This window comes from Pristis pectinata, chromosome 1, assembly GCF_009764475.1.
Source record: "Pristis pectinata isolate sPriPec2 chromosome 1, sPriPec2.1.pri, whole genome shotgun sequence".
NCBI lineage: Eukaryota > Metazoa > Chordata > Chondrichthyes > Rhinopristiformes > Pristidae > Pristis > Pristis pectinata.
Window position 1 is genome coordinate 91248616 of NC_067405.1, and position 17892 is coordinate 91266507.

The following is a 17892-nucleotide window of genomic DNA, read 5'->3' on the forward strand; positions in this document are numbered from 1 at the left end:
ACCTTAAATGCATGCCCTCTAGTTTTAGACATTTCAACCCCAGGGAGAAAAAATACCAGCTGTCTACTCCACGTATTCCTCTCATAATCTTATAAACTTCTATCAGGTCTCCCCTCAGACTCTGTTGCTTCAGACAAAACAACCCAAGTTTGTCCAACTTCTCCTAGCATGTGCCCTCTAATCCAGACAGAAACCTGGTAAACTTCTTCTGCACCTTCTCCAAAGCCTCCACATCTTTACAATAATGGGTCGGAGAGTGAACCTGAGGGAAGCATCTGGCCTGGATGGTGTCCCTGGCCGTGTGCTCAGATATTGTGCTGATCATCTGGCAGGGGTATTTGCAGACATATTTAACCTCTCTGTGCTTCAATCTGAGGTTCCTACCTGTTTTAAGAAGACCACCATCATCCCGGTACCTAAGAAAAACAAAGTAACATGCCTTAATGACTACCAACCAGTGGCTCTGACGTCCACCATCATGAAGTGTTTTGAGAGGCTGGTCATGGCACGCATTAATTCCAGCCTCCCAGACAACCTTGATCCACTGCAATTCACCTACCACCAAAACAGGTCAACAGTGGATGCCATCTCCCTGGCCCTACAGTCATCTCTGAAGCATCTGGACAGTAAAGACATCTACGTTAGACTATTGTTTATTAATTACAGCTCTTCCTTCAATACTCTAATTCCAAGCAAACTCATCACCAAACTCCAAGACCTGGCAATCGACATCTGCCTCTGCAACTGGATCCTTGATTTTCTGACCAACAGATTGCAATCAGTGATGATAGGCAGCAACACCTCCAGCACGATTATTCTCAACGCTGGTGCCCCACAAGGCTGCATCCTCAGCCCTCTACTCCCTTTACACTCATGACTGCATGGCCAGCTTCTGCTCTAACTCCATCTACAAGTTTGCAGATGATACAGAAAGGAGATAGAGAGCTTAGTGACATGGTGTCATGACAACAACCTTTCCCTCAATGTCAGAAAAACAAAAGACCTGGTCATTGGCTTCAGGAAAGGGGTGGTGTACGTGCACCTGTTTACATCAATGGTGCTGAGGTCGAGAGGGTTCACTCTTAGGTTTCATGTTCCTAGGAGTGAACATCAACAATAGCCTGTCCTGGTCCAACCACGTAGACGCCATGGCCAAGAAAGCTCACTGGCACCTCTGCTTCCTCAGAAGGCTAAAGAAATTTGGCATTTCCCCTTTGACACTCACCAACTTTTATCGATGCACCATGGAAAGCATCCTATCTGGATGCATCACAGCTTGGTATGGCAACTGCTCTGCCTGGGACTGCAAGGAACTGCAGAGAGTTTTGGACACTGCCCAGCGCGTCACGGAAACCAGCCTCCCCTCCATGGAGTCTGTCCTGACCTCTTGCTGCCTTGGTGAAGCAGCCACGATAATCAAAGACCCCACCCACCCAGGTCATTTTCTCTTCTCTCCCATCAGGCAGAAGATACAGGAGCCTGAAGGCACGTACCACCGGGCTCAAGGACAGCTTCTATCGCACTGTGATAAGACTATTGAACGGTTCCCTTATACGATGAGATGGACTCTTGACCTCACAATCTACTTTGTTATGACATTGCACCTTATTGTTTACCTGCAATGCACTTCCCTGTAGCTGTGATACTTTACTCTGTATTCTGTTATTGTTTTAACCCCGTGCTACCTCAATGCACTGTGTAATGAATTGATCTGTATAAATGGCACGCAAGATAAGATTTTCACTGTACCTCGGTACAAGTGACAATAATAATCCAACACCAAGTGCAATGTTTATTGTGTGTAATGTGCCTGATTTAGGTTGGTTTTGAAGGGCATTTGTTAGAAAAGGCATACCACGGTGGCATTTCTGCCACTGACAGCGTATTGACAGTCAAGTGAGGTTTCTGACTTGAACCCTCAATTTCGAATCCTAGTCAAATACTTCAAATAACTTGACCCTCTCTTCAATCCGAAGCTTCAGACCCAAACTGTACCCAATAGACAAATGTACCCGCCTTACCCAGCTCATGAAGACTCGTCCAAACCCTGAACCCGGGCTTAAACCCACGGCTGCCAATCATCCCTGTGACGTAACAATCCGTCTGTCCCGCCGCTGTCAAGAAAGCGGGCGGCCGGGCCCCGCACACAACACATTGCCAAGAACCAATAAAAACACACGAGTGGCGGCGCGCGGTCGGGCGTAATTTTGCGCTTCCGGTGGAGTTGGGAGGGGGCTTCCGGCTGAGACTTGCTTGTCATGGTGCTGCTGGAGAACGACTCGGTGAGGGCTTGAGGGCTACATAGCTGGTGCAGGGGACCAGGGGGAGGGTAACACTGGGGCGGGGGAGAACTGGGTCCAGGGGAGAGGGTTATATTGGGGCAGGGGGTGACTGGGTCCGGGGGTGAGGGTGCAGTGGGTGACTGGGTCCGGCGGGGGGAGGGGGGTGCAGAGGGTTACACTGGAGCAGGGGGTGACTGGGTCGGGGGGGGGGGGTGCAGAGGGTTACACTGGGGCCAGGGGGTAACTGAGTCGGGGGGGGGGTGCAGAGGGTTACATTGGGGCAGGGGGTGACTGGGTCTTGGGGGGGAGGGTTACACTGGGGCAGGGGGTGACTAGGTCCGGGGGGAGTGGAGGGTTACACTGGGGCAGGGGGTGACTGGGTCCGGGGGGAGGGGAGGGTTACACTGGGGCAGGGGGTGAACTGGGTCTGTGGGGAGGGTTACACTGGGGCAGGGGGTGACTGGGTTGGGGTGGGGGTGCAGAGGGTTACACTGGAGCAGGGGGTGACTGGGTCCGGCGGAGGGGGGGTGCAGAGGGTTACATTGGGGCCAGGGGGTGACAGGGTCTTGGGGGGGAGGGTTACACTGGGGCAGGGGGTGACTGGGTCTTGGGGGGGAGGGTTACACTGGGGCAGGGGGTGACTGGGTTCGGGGGAGCGGAGGGTTACACTGGGGCAGGGGGTGACTGGGTCTGGGGGAGTGGAGGGTTACACTGGGGCAGGGGGTGACTGGGTCCGGTGGTGGGGGAGGGTTACACTGGGACAGTGGGTAATTAGCCTTGAGATGATGGTTACACTGCTGTCGTGGGTGACTAACTGTCCATATGGGTACAGTTACTGTCAGAAAGGTGGGGTAACTCTGCCTTGGAGACCTTCATGGGTGGCAGTTAATCAGGTCTAGGATTGGTTCCCAGGATAAGGATAAGTGGTACAGGGAACAATGGGGTTTGGGGAGGATTTGCCTGGGCCAGAGGCTGGGCATAGATAGAGCGATACCCAGGGTCAGGAGGTAACGTTGGGCAAAGGGTTTAACAGAAGACCTAGGAGGAGGTGGGATAATGATGGACCCAGATAGGGTTACACTGAGGTAGGGGGTGACTGGGTATTTGGGGAGGGTTACACTGGGACAGGGGTGAGCAGTGGGATGTCGTAGGGTTACATTGGGACGGGTGAGCAGTGGGCTGGCATAGGGTTACAATGAGACAGGGTGATCAGTGGACTGGCGTAGAGTTACATTTCAGCAGTGGTTAATAATGTGCCAATGGGCTGGGTTGTCGTGGGGAAGACAATATCAGTGGGGCAGGGGTTAATAGTGCTCAAGGGGGAGGGTTCCAAAAGGAAGGATATGGGAGGCTGAGGATTACACAGCACACTGGATAATTGTTGGATAAGGGGGTGATGGTGCGGCAAGGTGGGTGGAATAATTGAAGCAGTTGTTGGGGTCGGCCATGCAGGATCAAGTCTGGAGCTCTTGAACAAGTGGTGCAATAGATACAATAGGAAACCAAGTCAGATAGATAGATATATATATGTGTTGTGATGTGGGGGACCATTTGGCCCACTGAGTCTAGTTTGGCTGTCATTGTCCTACTTTCCTGTAATCCCCCTCCCCCCCCGAGGACCATTGATTTCCCTTCAATTTTCCTACCTCCATGTACACTTGCGGATATGTGGGAGGAAACTGGAGCACCCAAAGCAATCCATGTAGTCATGGGGGAAATTTGCATTCTCCACACAGCCTGCACCAAGGGTCAGAATTGAACCTGTGCTGCTGGAGCTGTGATGTAGCAGCAGTACCTCCTGCCTCACTGTGTCACCCAAAATGATGTGTGGTGGTGCCTCTGTGGAACTTGCACCTTACCAGTCCAACATGTACTGTTTCTCTTGTGTTGACAGCTCTGATGTAGTCTATGTGTGTAGTATGCCAACTGATTTTTGTTCCTATTACAGTTCCTGACAGAGCTAACCCGGCTTTTCCAGAAATGCCGAACCTCAGGAAGCATTTACCTCACCATGAAGAAATGTGAGTATCACTGCGTGCATGTCTTGCTTTGTTTTGGACCTGTAGGGGTCATCTGAAAACCCATAGAGCTGCTTGTACATCGTGAGGTGATGCCTGATGCTCAGCCTAAGCATATGGGTATGGTAGCACTGGACTTGGAGCTGGAGTTCTTGATCCAAAGATATGTTTGAATCCAGCCATGGCAGCTGATGAAATTAAATTCAAGTAATTAATTCTTTTGTTTTATGAATGCTAATCTCAGTCATTTTAAACTTGGAAACTACCAGATTGTTTTAAAAAAAAATACCCATTTGGTTCATAATATCTTTCAATTCTGCCACGGGCCCATATATGATACTAGACTCAAACTATTTTTGTGGGTCTAATATCCTGCTCAGTTTGGGAGACGGACAATGACTGCCAATAACATCCACATCTTGTGAATGAAGAAAACAAAATTCCATCTGTTTGGTTGCATATACTTTGATATCCTTTTGTAACAAATATCCATTGGTCTTGAACATTTTGGTTGGCCTAGCGTTCACTGATAGCTGTGGTGTAGCAGTTGTGTTCTTACCTGTGAGTCAGCTCGTTGGTTTTAAATCCCATTCAGATTGAGCATTCAATCCAGGTTGATATTCCCATTGCATTGCTGGGGCTGCGCTGTGTTGTTGGATGTGTTGTCCTTCAGATGAGACATTAAACCCAGGTTTTGCTGATGGATCACTATCCTCTCATGTTGCATACCCCTCTCTTTCAAATTTGCCTTCATCTCCCCATTCCTGAAAATCCAGCTATTGGCATTTCCCTCTGTGGAATCTCCTGCCAATGTCCAACCTACCTAAGCCCTTAAACAATGTTGAATCTCTTAAATTTGTTCCTGAGCTCCTTATTTGAATTGCTCCATTCAGGTTTCCATTCCTGTCAAAATATTGAAAAGCTCTGTTCAAAGCCATAAATGACATCTTGCATGATTGTGAAGATCTATCCTCTTTGTACTTCTCAACCTGTTTGGAGTTTTTTTTTATGCAGTTGTCTGCAACATCCCACTACAATGTTTGTAGATTCCAGATTGGCCTCATCAGCCAACTTGGAACAGAGTGGAAGTAAATTTTTGATTTTGATTCTCTAATCCCGTTGTAACCATGTGAGGTACAACTGCCCTTCCCTGGATCCATTTTAATCTATCCAATCATAACCAGAGGATCACCAGTAATAGCTCCACTTCAGCATTTCCTCCAGAGTTTCTCAAGGATCTATCTTTGACTGCCTCCTGTTTATCATTTGTAATTCACTTCTCAGTCATGTGGTTTATCAATGGTGGGTTTCCACATATGTGCAGATGATACCCATCTTTACCCCACCACTACCTCCCTGCATCAGTGTCTAAATTATCAGGCTGTTTGTCTAGGACTGGATAAGCAGAGATTAGATGTTGGAATCCGTGGACTTCAGTCCCACCACAACCTCAGTCCCTAGCCATCAACATCCCTCTCTCTGGCAACATCTGGAACTGAACTGACCTTCACAATTTTGAAGACAAACTTGACTCTGATTTTTTTTTCATCCCCCTTCTCCAATCCATTTGTAACTACTGATCTCAACCTTCTGATGTTGCCTCAACTGTTGAAACTTGTTCCTGGTCACCCTTATTCTACTCTATCAATCTGAGATACTGGGGGATAGGAATAAAACATTGTGTGATAGGTTTAGGTGCAGGATTGGGAGAGGCTTGTTTGAACCTCAGGCATGGACAGTTTCTTCCTTCTAATTTCTACCCCACCTCCCATTCCTAGTGGCTCTGTAGTGCTTACCTATTTTTATCAACATCTGCCCTCCATAAAGAAAATGGAAGCAGGGATCAAGGTGAAAATTGACAACCATCTTTATTTCATGTTGGTCTGGAAACTCAAATTTTCATTCAAATAAGTTACATTTCTTTCAGAAGCTCATATTTTGCTGTAAAGTTTGAGATGACATCTGCTAAGTGAAGTGTGGGTGGCAGATGAAGATGATTTCCAGAGCATTGCACTGCTGGTGCTTGGTGTTCCATCTGAGTCTCTTGCACACTCTGGACATTAATTGCCATGTTTAGTCAACTGCTCTATTACTCCACTCCACGTAGTGGGATGGCTAGAATGTGAGCGGTGGTCCTGCAACTCTTGTGTTCCCTCTCGGGCAATATCCGTTTGGGTAGAGTTCAGAGGTTAGTCAAAGCCTTGCTTGTGTAGCAACTTTAACATATTTAATAATGTGCCAAAACATTTTGCTGAATGATTTGACACCCAGCCATAAAGGGAAGCTGTTAGGATAGATGAGAGAAGACATCTGACCTCAGGAGCACCTTGACATATGGGGGCCAGCTGCCTTTCCCCACCATAACCACATATCAGACAAAGAGGCATGTTATAAGCAGTATCTTAAAGGAAGGGAATTGTAGAGAGGAGGGAATTCCAGAGCTCGGGGCCAAGGTAGCTGAAGTCACAGCTGTCAGTGGTGAGGCAAATGAAATCAGAACACTGGCTATCGTTGTAGGAACTCTGAAATCTGAGATTGTTGGGCTGGAGGAAGGTAGAGAAAGGCATGAACCATCAGGTATGTGAATTGGAGAGAACTGACAGATATTAACGCATCCCTTTCTGTAGATGATGGTCGGACAAAGCCAGTCCCGCGGAAAGGGAACCCTGACAATTTTGAACCTGCTGATAACAAGTGTCTCCTGCGGGCAACTGATGGAAAAAAGAAGATCAGCACAGTGGTAAGTCTCAGGGTGAAGGTGAGCAGCAGCCCTCAACAAACCAACAAGTAAAAGCAGGAGGTGATTCAGCCCTGCAAGCGTGTTCCTCCTTTTCAGATGGACCATGACTTCATTCACTTACCTTTGTTCTACATTACTTAATACCTTAGCTAAGAAATCTGTCGAGCTCAGTTTAAAAAAATATCTACTGATCCAAAGCATCGAAGGACTTTTGGAAAGCTCCAGAGTATATTCATAGTGACCTGCTTTGAACAATATACTGGTCTACATGATCATACAGGATGGTCTTAATTGAGAATTTAGTCGGAATAGGAATTCAATACACAGGTACATGGGGAAGGAAATGCCTCCACTTCCAGTGGTTCTTGTGAAGTTGAGGCAATAGGTAGTTAACATTTTGCCATGTGTTTTGGTAGCTGATACAAATTTATTGTTTGAACCTTTGTAACATTCTGAAGAGTAAATTATAAATAACATAGATTAAGTTATAACAGTGCAGGCTAACTAGCTGAAAAACAATGTAGTTTCTGGCAAGTAAGACAGATCATACCTGCAAGCTGATATCTCTGTCTCCATCTGTCTGGCTCCAAACCTGAGTTGGAGACACTCTGACATGTAGGAGATGGGGAGGAGTATTTGAATGGTTTGATCCAAGCTTCAGTCACACTTCTGAGAAAAGAGCTGGATCAGATGGGGTTAGTGGGATCAACTGTTTAGAGTAACGGGAACTTGGGTGAGATAACAAATGAGTTTATTCAGAGACTGGTCCTATCTCATAAGTACGATGTACTTGCTACTTGGAGGATAAGGACTGACAGAAGGATAGCCAATAATGTTGACTGTGGCAACTTGGAAGAGGAAGACCGAGGGGAGGAGGTGGGGGAGGGTATGGGGGTAGATGCAAAGGATTCCATATTCAGGAGGTATGAATTTTTTTGTGTGGAGTCAAGAGTCTCATGGGTTACCTACCAGTACCAGCAAGAGGGGCATCTTGTATTAGCTTGAAAGGATATTAGTAAAATGGTTTATAATTGTCACATGTACCAAGGTACAGTGAAATACTTTGTTTTGCATGCCATCCATACAGATCATTTCTTTGGAGAAAAAAAGAGCAAATAATTTGAGGCTAATGTCTTATCCAGATCAGGGCCCTATTCCTTATAGGTTACAATGCTAGAAATGCTGCTTGTTTAAATATGCCGATGATTTCTGTACAGCAATCCCATCTACCCACCCCAGGCCAATATTTCCTTTCTGAGGTGTGATGCCCAGAACTGCTTGCTTTTGGGGATGGGATTGCAGCCAGCAGAATTCTATCTGGGTTCCAAGGGTCTTTTTGCAATGAATTTACAAGGTTTAAGGGGTAGTTTGATTAAAAAATTTCAAGATATCATGTGTAACTTTGGGTAGACTTTATTTTGGTTGATGACCCCAGGTCAAGAGGACATGAGGAGTGGTAGAAATTTGCAGCTTGTCTGGCGTCTGAAGTTAGGTCAATTGTTAATTTTAAATCTACTGGCTTTTCCCATCTTTCTTTAGTCAAAAGTGGAGATGAGTCATAAATCTCACTGAGTACCACAGAATACTCAAGGGGTCAAATGACCTACCCTCCTATTCTTATCGTGGTGAAAGTATTTCTGCAGTTTGTGCAATTAAGTTATGTCCTTTTACTTTCAGATAAGCTCCAAGGAAGTAAACAAGTTTCAGATGGTATGTATATAAGTGCAGTGTGATGCATAATTACAGTTACTTTATTGGTGTACATCTTGAATATGCTCAGTACATAATCATGTAACAAAATGAATGGTGGTTTAACAATTGATGGTTATCCCAGCTGTGGAAAGTTGCCTCTTTCCCCCTTTTGTCAGTACCAGTCTTAAAGGGGGCATAAGTAATATTGCCAAGGGGAATGGATGTTGGGAAAATTTATGGAACAATTTGGAATAATGCCCTGGGGTCATAGCAACTGCAGAATATCTGTGGTGGGAATGGAGTTACTGAAAATGAACATAACTAGTGCAATACACCTTGATGTGTACTATTTTAATTTGATTGACCCAATTAATTATTTTCCTATTGGTGTTCAGTCCTCTTCATCAATTAAGATAACCAGCAACCTTTGACAGTACAGGAAGTCCCCAGATTACGAACAAATTCCATTTTTGAGTCTGTTCGTAAGGTGAATTTGTATGCAAGTCGGAACAGTTACGTACAGTTCACATCTAGCATCAATTAGTCCTAAATCACTACAAGCTTCAGTTACTTATTGCTATATATTAAGATCCAAATGGAATTTTGATTCCAGTTTCATTATAATTCCACACATAATGTGAAGCAATCAAAAATACAGCATAACTTGTTATCGCCAGGCCATGTGAAGACTGTCATCAGTCTTATGTGTGTTTGGTGTCATTCATTACAGTACTGTGGAGGTACAGTTACCACATCGAGTGAATTTTGTGTATTTTCCAACTGACGGACAAAAAAAAACATCTGTAGAAATGGACCTCGGTCATTACCCGGGGACGGCCTGTTGGGGGAGAGCGAGTGCTGGATAGACAGAGGGAGGGAGAGAGAGAGATGGTGGGTGGGTGGGGGCAGCGGGAGAGGGGGCTGGTGACCATTCATGGCGTCCCTCATCATTCGGAACTCCTTGAACATCCCTGCCCCGAAATAGCGGTACGGACTGTAACACATGAAATCCACAATCCAGCTGTTCGCCACCTCCATCACCTGGACAAAGTCAACACTGACAGGCTAACCGTTCTGCACCCAATTCCGTGCCGCCTTCCTGCCGTTCGCAAGTATGGGCGTTCTTAAGTCGGGCATTCGTAACCCGGGGACTTCCTGTACTCTGAAAGGGACAGGCCCTTGCACTTCCTCTGCTGTTGTTTGAACGCAACCCGTCTATACTTTGGTTCCATGTTGTTATCTTTACTGTGCACCTACTAATGTCCGTAGCCTTAAAAAGAGACCTCCAGATTTCCACTACCCTTTGTAGGAGGAGTCTCCTGATTTCACTCTAGCATGCCCAATTTTTAATTTTGTGCTGCTTTGCTCTGGATTCGTGCATCAAAGGAAATGGTTTTCCCTATGAAATATTACAACTTTAAATACCTGATGCCATAACTGATGCAATACAGGCTAATACAGCTTGTTCCCATATGTAACTGTTCATGCTCTTGCATGTAATTCAGGTGAATTTATGAATGGCTTTTCTAACGGCAATACATCATTCCCTGTTGCAGCATCCTAAGCTAAACCCCTATCTATTTCTGCATTAAAATTGCCCATTCAGCTGGAGATTGTGAAGCACAGAACTATTGCAGATTGGAAAGTTCCTAGGTTTATTCCCCCCTCCCCCTGACATGAATTAGTTGACCTTTGCCAAAATAGAAATATTTTACTGCCTCAGGATAGAATAGACCAAAGTACTTCTGACCTGTTGAAGTATGTGGGTAAATAATTAACACAGCAGTGATGGGTAGTTTTTGGTGTGCAGTAATATTGCACACCACCAGGTGTCACTATGGTCTCCAAGATGGACATTTCACTCAGAACTTATTTCATTGGCCTGATTATTTTTCCGGTTTTTATATTATTATATAATATTTATTATATTTAGTATTTATTATATTTAGTATAATGCAAAACACAAAAGCTGTTGTCTTCCTGGCTTCAATCAGTCTTAATCTGAGAATATAAACCAGCTAAACAATTTATATTTAAATAGAAATTGTTTTGCTGGCTTAAAATAACCCTTGCTTTAGAGAACAGAGTTGATGTATTAGGACAGGTAATTAAAAGCTTAGTTACAGGTAGGTTTTGAGGAGAATCTTCAGGGAAGTGCAGAGAGGGAATGCTTGGGGCTGAAGATAACTAAGTTGTTGCAAATGGATAAGGAAGGCCACAATAGGAGGAGCACAGACAGTTATACACAAAGTACTGGAGGAACTCAGCAGGTCAGGCAGCATCCATGGAGGGAAATAAACAGTCGACGTTTTGGGCCGAGACCCTTCATCAGGACTGGAAAGGAAGAGGACAGAAGCTAGAATAAGAAGGTGGGGGGAGGGGGAGGAGCACACAGGAAGGTGATAGATGAGTTCAGGGGATAGGTGAGTCCAGGTGTGAGGGGGAAGGTAGGTGGGTGGGGGAGGGGGAGAAGATGTAATAAGCTGAGAGGTGATAGGCAGAAGAGGCAAAGGGCTGAAGGAGGAATCCAGTAGGAGAGGGCAGTGGACCATGGAATAAAGGATAGGGGAGGAGAGGAGATGGGCAGGTCATCAAGGTGGGGGAAGGGAGCCATAGGAATAAGGGAAGACATAGGAGTTGGGAGGTGGGGGGGGGGGGGAAGAAAAAGGGGTGGGGTTACTGGAAGTTAGAGAAATCAATGTTAAGGCCATCAGGTTGGAGACTCCCAAGGTGGAATAGAAACATAGAAAAACTACAGCACAATTCAGGCCCTTCAGCCCACAAAGCTGTGCCAAACATGTCCCTACCCTAGAAATTACTGGGCTTACCCATAGCCCTCTTTTTCTCAGCTCCATGTACCTATCCAACAGTCTCTTAAAAGACCCTATTGTATCCGCCTCCACCACAGTTGCCGGCAGCCCATTCCATGCACTCACCATCTCTGACTAAAAAACTTAGCCCTGACATCTCCTCTATACCTACTCCCCAGCACCTTAAACCTATGTCCTCTTGTGGCCACCATTTCAGCCCTGGGGAAAAGCCTCTGACTATCTACCTGATCAATACCTCTCATCATCTTATATACCTCTATCAGGTCCCCCCTCATCATCCGTCGCTCCAAGGAGAAAAGGCCGAGTTCCCTCAACCTACTTACATAAGGCATGCTCCGCATTCCAGGCAGCATCCTAGTAAATCTTCTCTGCACCCTTTCTATGGCTTCCACATCCTTCCTATAGTGAGGTGACCAGAAATGAGCAGAGTACTCCAAGTGGGGTCTGACCAGGGACCTATATAGCTGCAACAATACCTCTTGGCTCCTAAATTCAATTCCCCGATTGATGAAGGACAATACACCGTATGCCGCCTTAACCACAGAGTCAACCTGTGCAGCCGCTTTGAGCGTCCTGTGGACTCGGACCCCAAGATCCTTCTGATCCTCCACACTGCCAAGAGTCCTACCATTAAGACTATATTCTGTCATCATATTTGACCTACCAAAATGAACCACTTCACACTTATCTGGGTTGAACTGCATCTGCCACTTCTCAGCCCAACTTTACAGAGATCCCTCTGTAACCTCTGACAGCCCTCCAAACTATCCACAACACCCCCAACCTTTGTGTCATCTGCAAACTTACTAACCCACCCCTCCACTTCCTCAGCCAGGTCATTTATAAAAATCACAAAGAGCAAGGGTCCCAGTACAGATCCCTGAGGTACACCACTGGTCACTGACCTCCACACACAGTACGACCCTTCAACAACCACTCTTCCCCTTCTGTGGTCCAGCCAGTTCTGAATCCACACTGTAATGACCCCTTGGATCCCATGCCTCCTTACTTTCTCAATAAGCCTTGCATGGGGTACTTTATCAAACGCTTTGCTGAAATCCATATACACTACATCTACTGCTCTCCCTTCATCGATGTGTTTAGTCACATCCTCAAAAAATTCAATCAGGCTCGGAAGGCAGGACCTGCCCTTGACAAAGCCATGCTGACTATTCCTAATCATATTATACCTCACCAAATGTTCATAAATCTTGCCTTTCAGGAGCTTTTCCATTAGCTTACCAACCACTGAGGTGAGACTCACGGGTCTACAATTCCCTGGGCTATCCCTACTCCCTTTCTTGAATAAGGGAACAACATTCACAACCCTCCAATCTTCCAGAACCTCTCCCGTCTCCATCGACGATGCAAAGATCATCATCAGAGGCTCAGCAATCTCTTCCCTCGCCTCCCACAGCAGCCTGGGGTACATCTCAATATGAGGTGTTGTTCCATTATCCTGTGCCTGGCCTCAATGTGGCAGTAGAGGAGGCCATGGGATAGATGTGTCGGTATGGGGGTGGGATGTGGAATTGAAGTGGGTGGCCACCAGGAAGTCCTGGCTGTTGCAGTGGACGGAGCGAAAGTGCTCGACGAAGCGGTCATCCAATCTGCGTCGGGTCTCACTGACGTACAGGAGGTTGCACCGGATGCAATAAATGACACCCTCAGACTCTCAGATCAAGTGCTGCCTTACCTGGAAGGATTGTCTGGGACGCTGAATGGTGGTGAGAGGGAGGAGGTGTAGGAACAGGTGTAGCACTTGGTGCGGTTGCAGGGATAAGTGCCGGGGGGGTGGGTACAGTGGGGAGGGACAAGTGGGATCCTGTTGGGGGTGGCGGAAGTTGCAGAGAATGATGTGTTGGATGTGGAGGCTCGTGGGGTAGTAGGTGAGGACAAGGGGAGCCCTGTCCCTTTTATGTCGGCGGGGGAGGGGGCAGACATGCAGGAAGTGGAGGAGATACGGGTAAGGGCAGCATTGATGGTGATGGAAGGGAAACCCTGGTTACTGAAAAAGGACATCTCTGATGTCCTAGAATGGAAAGCCTCATGGGAACAGATGTGGTGGAGGTACTGAGAGAAGGGGGTGGTGTCCTTGCAAGTGACAGGGTGGGAAGAGGTGTAGGCAAGGTAACTATGGGTTTGTAGAAGATGTCTGTGGCTAATCTATCTCCGGAGATGGAGACAGAGAGATCCAGAAAGGGGGGAGAGAGAGGTGTCAGAGATGGACCAAGTGAAATCTGTCTCAGACAGTTCCAGTGCTGGAAAAGTTAAAGGTATGGAGAATGAAATCTTGGAAGGTTTTAAATACTAGGATGAGATTTTTTAAAAATCCAAATTGCTGAGAGCTGGTGTGAAGAATAAAGTAACAAATGAATGGAATTTGGTGAAACTTAGGATTGAGGCAGCAGAAAGTTTGATTTGAAATTAAGGTAGAGAAGGGTAGCAGGCCATGAGAACTCTGGAATACTGGAGTCTAGAGCAAGGTAATGTGTGACAATTCTAATCTTTAATAGACAACTACCTGCTGTCAGGTTTGGGTAGATGCTAAAAGTCAGGCTGGGATTTTTTTTCTTTTGCAGTTGAGAGCCATTAATTACATTCTCAGTGATACTACTTGGTCAACTTCAGGATGTAGGAGTTTGGAATGTAATTGCTGAACTTGAGTAAACTGCTGGGAAAGTTTCCGTATCGGTTGATGAGACAGCCTATTGCAGCACTCTGTCTTGTGGGTGTGCAATACTACTTGACCTCTTTCATCATTGAAAGAGGTTAAGTAGTACTGCACACCCATAAATTATTGGGAGAAGCTTGATTTCCATAGATCAGTGTCTCAGTGGGTGGCACTTGGTTTAAGTCAGTATTTCGTGGTTTCAAAGCTTGCTCTAGGACTTAAACTATGTCACATCCAGAGCAATGTTAGTGTTAGTGATGCTGCCTTTCCTTTTGTTAGTGATGACAAGGCATCAGCTCTAGTCATTATCATCTTATTGTTTGAGGGATCTTGCTGAGTATAAATTGGCTTTTTTTTAAACTGCATTACAACAGTGACTATACATTCAAAATACTTCACCGGCTGTAATGTGTTTTGGGAAGTCCTGAGGTCATGAAAGTCAATGAGTAGTAGTGCAGGTCTTTCTTAAGTGTTTAAAGTAGGAGACTTCTGTACCCAAATCTCACAGATTGGTTATGTCAGGCTCAATACCTTTAATTTATTCCTCTTTCCTCCTGCACCCCCCCCCCCTTGTTCTTTAAGAAATAAGATTTGTTTTCAGTTGATATTATTCAGCTTGACATCCTCTGAGGTTTGTTTCTTTCAATGATCTGATTTTTCAGGCATATTCAAACCTGTTGCGGGCGCACATGGATGGTTTAAAGAAGAAAGACAAAAAGAGCAAGAGTAAGAAGACAAAGGCCACGCAGTGATGGCATAGTGTGGGGATTTCCTGGGAGTGGGGTTAGGGAGAAGAAGGGTTGACTTTACTTGTACCCAGCATCTTAAAAATTGCTTGCGTATCAAATGGAGATGTAAAGGAATCAATGTTGGGAGAGGAATGGGTTCCAGAAGAGCATTGATTAGAAATGCACAACTCCCACAGTAATGGATAACTGTTTCCCCCACTTGTGATGGGTATGTTTATAAATGTCTGTCATGGATACATGGTGGGAATGGCAAGTATGATGAAAGGAATTTGTTGGACATTGGTTAGAAAAGCTTACTATCTAACAATATTTCTCCCCCCTCACTTTTTCTGCAGTTAACCATGTTGTGACAATATTGTTAGGTGTTGCAGGACATGACCAAAAATAATGCCCTGGGCTTCTTTGATCCTGGTTGGGATTTTGCTTCTCATTTGTCCATTATAGGCAAGTAATCACTACAGTCAAAGGTCATTTTACATAGATCATAATTACTGTGCATTCTCCATCTTCAAAGGTGAGCATGTTCCTCTGATCAATACATCTTTGAAATAATTTGAATTAACTTCATTTGATAAAGTTGCACCCTCTGTTTACTTTCTCCCTGCTCCTCTTTCCCACACTATTTGAATGTTATCCTGATGTTCTGACTACCACAGAGACCAAATTCTTAATGTCATGCATAGGCACTGCCTTTTAAGTTTACTATCGGAGCCTTTTCAGTTTAGTATAGGAGCCTTTTCTCCTGCTAGTGCAGAAACCAGCCAGAACGAGCTGGTTTCTGCAATAGCAGAAGAAAAGGCTCATAGAATTAAAAATCCTTAAGGTGAATGTGAAAAAGGAGAATAGAGTTTTGATTTTTCTTATGGGAGCTTTGACCTCCTCTCCTAGAATGGTTTTCTGGTTGACTAGGAGGTAGGTTTTTTTAAAGACTTCAAGAAATTTGTGCAATGTGACTTAAGTTTCATGCAGAGCTCGCTTTGGGTTTAGATTCAATTATATATTGATAATTATTGTAGATCTATATTAAGTACATTAAAAAGCTTTCTCTGACCTGTTTTACTACACCAAGATTTGTTTTTTTTCTTGTAGAGTCTATGTTAGTAAGAGGTTGTAGGCCTGAGCAGCAGTCAGTACTCCCCCCAAACAACTGACTGTGGGTTCAGTTTGCTCCGGGGACTTGTGCATATATTTAGGCTGGCACAGTACAGCACTGCAGGTGTGCTACACTGCTGGAGCTGCTGTCTTTTGGATAAGATATTAAACAAAGGTTCACCTGTCCAGGATGGATGCAGCAGATTCCATGACCCTACTTTTAAGATCAAGGGAGTGAGTTCTTGGTTTGTTCATTTGATTATCCAAAATCATTTAAACAGGTTGAATGGCTATTACCTCATTTACTTTTTGAGATACTTTGCTGTTTTTCCAACATTATAGCAGTGACTTTATTTAAAATACTTTGGCTAGTATGTTCTGAGTTCACCAATGGAGGAGTTTTTTTCTTGCTTGGTTAACCTGCATGCAATAAATATTAGATGATTTCTATACCTGACAGCTGATCTTAACTCTTTTTACACCCAAGTAACAATTAAAGATGTGCTCTAACTCTAAATAGTGTATCTGAATTCAAAGCCAAAGTGGTTAAACAACAAAATATATAATTGAGAAGCCTTTCCACCAGTTTCCTTTAATGAGAACTGCATGCGCAACTAGTCACTCAGCATGTTCCAGCTAAGTTTATTCAGTAAAGCAGTGACAGTACAATAGTGCTCAAGCAGTAACCAAAAAATAATTGGTTCTTTCACAAAGCTGCTGAAAGGTTTTCAATGAAGTGTCAGCTTTCCACACATGCTGCCTGAGCTGTGTTTGTAGCAATCCATTATTATAATAGTGCTGGTTATTTCACTGCAGGTACACAAAGCTGATTCACTTTCTGCTATTTACTTAACTGTTACTAGTCTCCATCATCACTTCCCTTGAGAGCATTGACTTTTGTTGGGGTTTAGTTCTTTGGCTGCTAGATGTCTACTTAATGAGTTGGTTGGCTTTTGCATTTGTTTAAAAAAAATCTGCATGTCTACATTGAGCTTCACATCTCAGCCTTATCCAATCCACTCATCCAACACACTCCTTATCAATGAAATACCAACTGAATCACCATTTCTCTGTAGTGCAGTGGTATTGTATTGATTATATGATTGTAATTAGCTGCAAATCAGTGTTAGCTCTCGCCTCATTCTGCATCAGAAAGCAATTGTACAAGCTCCAGGCAAGAGATTAGCACTTCAATACAGCAATGGAGCACTGTACAGTTTGAGATAGTAGGTTAATTTGCCCTGGCCAGTGAAACCCAAAATAAAATCCAGGTGATTTTGGACCTTACTGTGTACAAAATGGTTGTCACATTCCTTACACAAAAGTGTTACTGCACTTAAAAGCAACTCCATTGCTTTTGTACAGCTTGTATGAAAGGTGCTACATTAACAGTTCTTTCATGGTAACACTTAATTTTCAGTGCAATTCTCTATAAATGCAGAAATTGGCTTGGATTACATTTGTGGACAATCTTGTGTCCTGTTCTGGTCTCATTATAGTAAGGATATGGAAGCTTTAGGAGGTGCAGAGATTTACCAGGATGAGAGGTGACTTGATAGAGGTGTATAAGATTATGAGGGGCATTGATAGAGTGGACAGCCAGCACTTTTTCCCCAGGGTGGCAATGGCCAATACCAGAGGACATCAAGAGGGAGGAAAGTTCAGGGGAGGTGCCAGAGGTAGTTTATTTTCTTTTTAAAATAGAGTGGTGGGTGCCTGGGACACACTGCCGGGGTTGGTGGTAAAGGCTAATATAATAGGGACATTTAAAAGACACTTAAGTAGGCACCTGGATGTAAGAAAAATGGAAGGTT

The 17892-nt window shown here is 44.8% G+C and overlaps 1 protein-coding gene across 1 annotated transcript; it reads left to right on the forward strand.

Annotated features, from left to right (window-relative positions):
- The first annotated feature begins 2190 nt into the window (after positions 1-2190).
- Positions 2191-16048, forward strand: srp14 (signal recognition particle 14). Its single transcript, XM_052041427.1, has 5 exons — positions 2191-2282; positions 4231-4303; positions 6928-7040; positions 8718-8750; positions 14900-16048. Exons 1-5 carry the CDS (start codon positions 2259-2261, stop codon positions 14987-14989), a joined length of 333 nt encoding a protein of 110 aa, XP_051897387.1. The 5' UTR covers positions 2191-2258; the 3' UTR covers positions 14990-16048.
- Positions 16049-17892: the final 1844 nt, after the last annotated feature.

What these genes read in the sequence shown, in the direction of transcription:
- srp14 (XM_052041427.1), top strand. Translation starts at nt 2,259, where the DNA reads ATGGTGCTGCTGGAGAACGACTCG. An exon ending in AAAAGAAGATCAGCACAGTG is followed by an intron (nt 7,041 to 8,717) that starts GTAAGTCTCAGG and finishes TTTTACTTTCAG; the next exon opens with ATAAGCTCCAAGGAAGTAAA. An exon ending in AAGTAAACAAGTTTCAGATG is followed by an intron (nt 8,751 to 14,899) that starts GTATGTATATAA and finishes CTGATTTTTCAG; the next exon opens with GCATATTCAAACCTGTTGCG.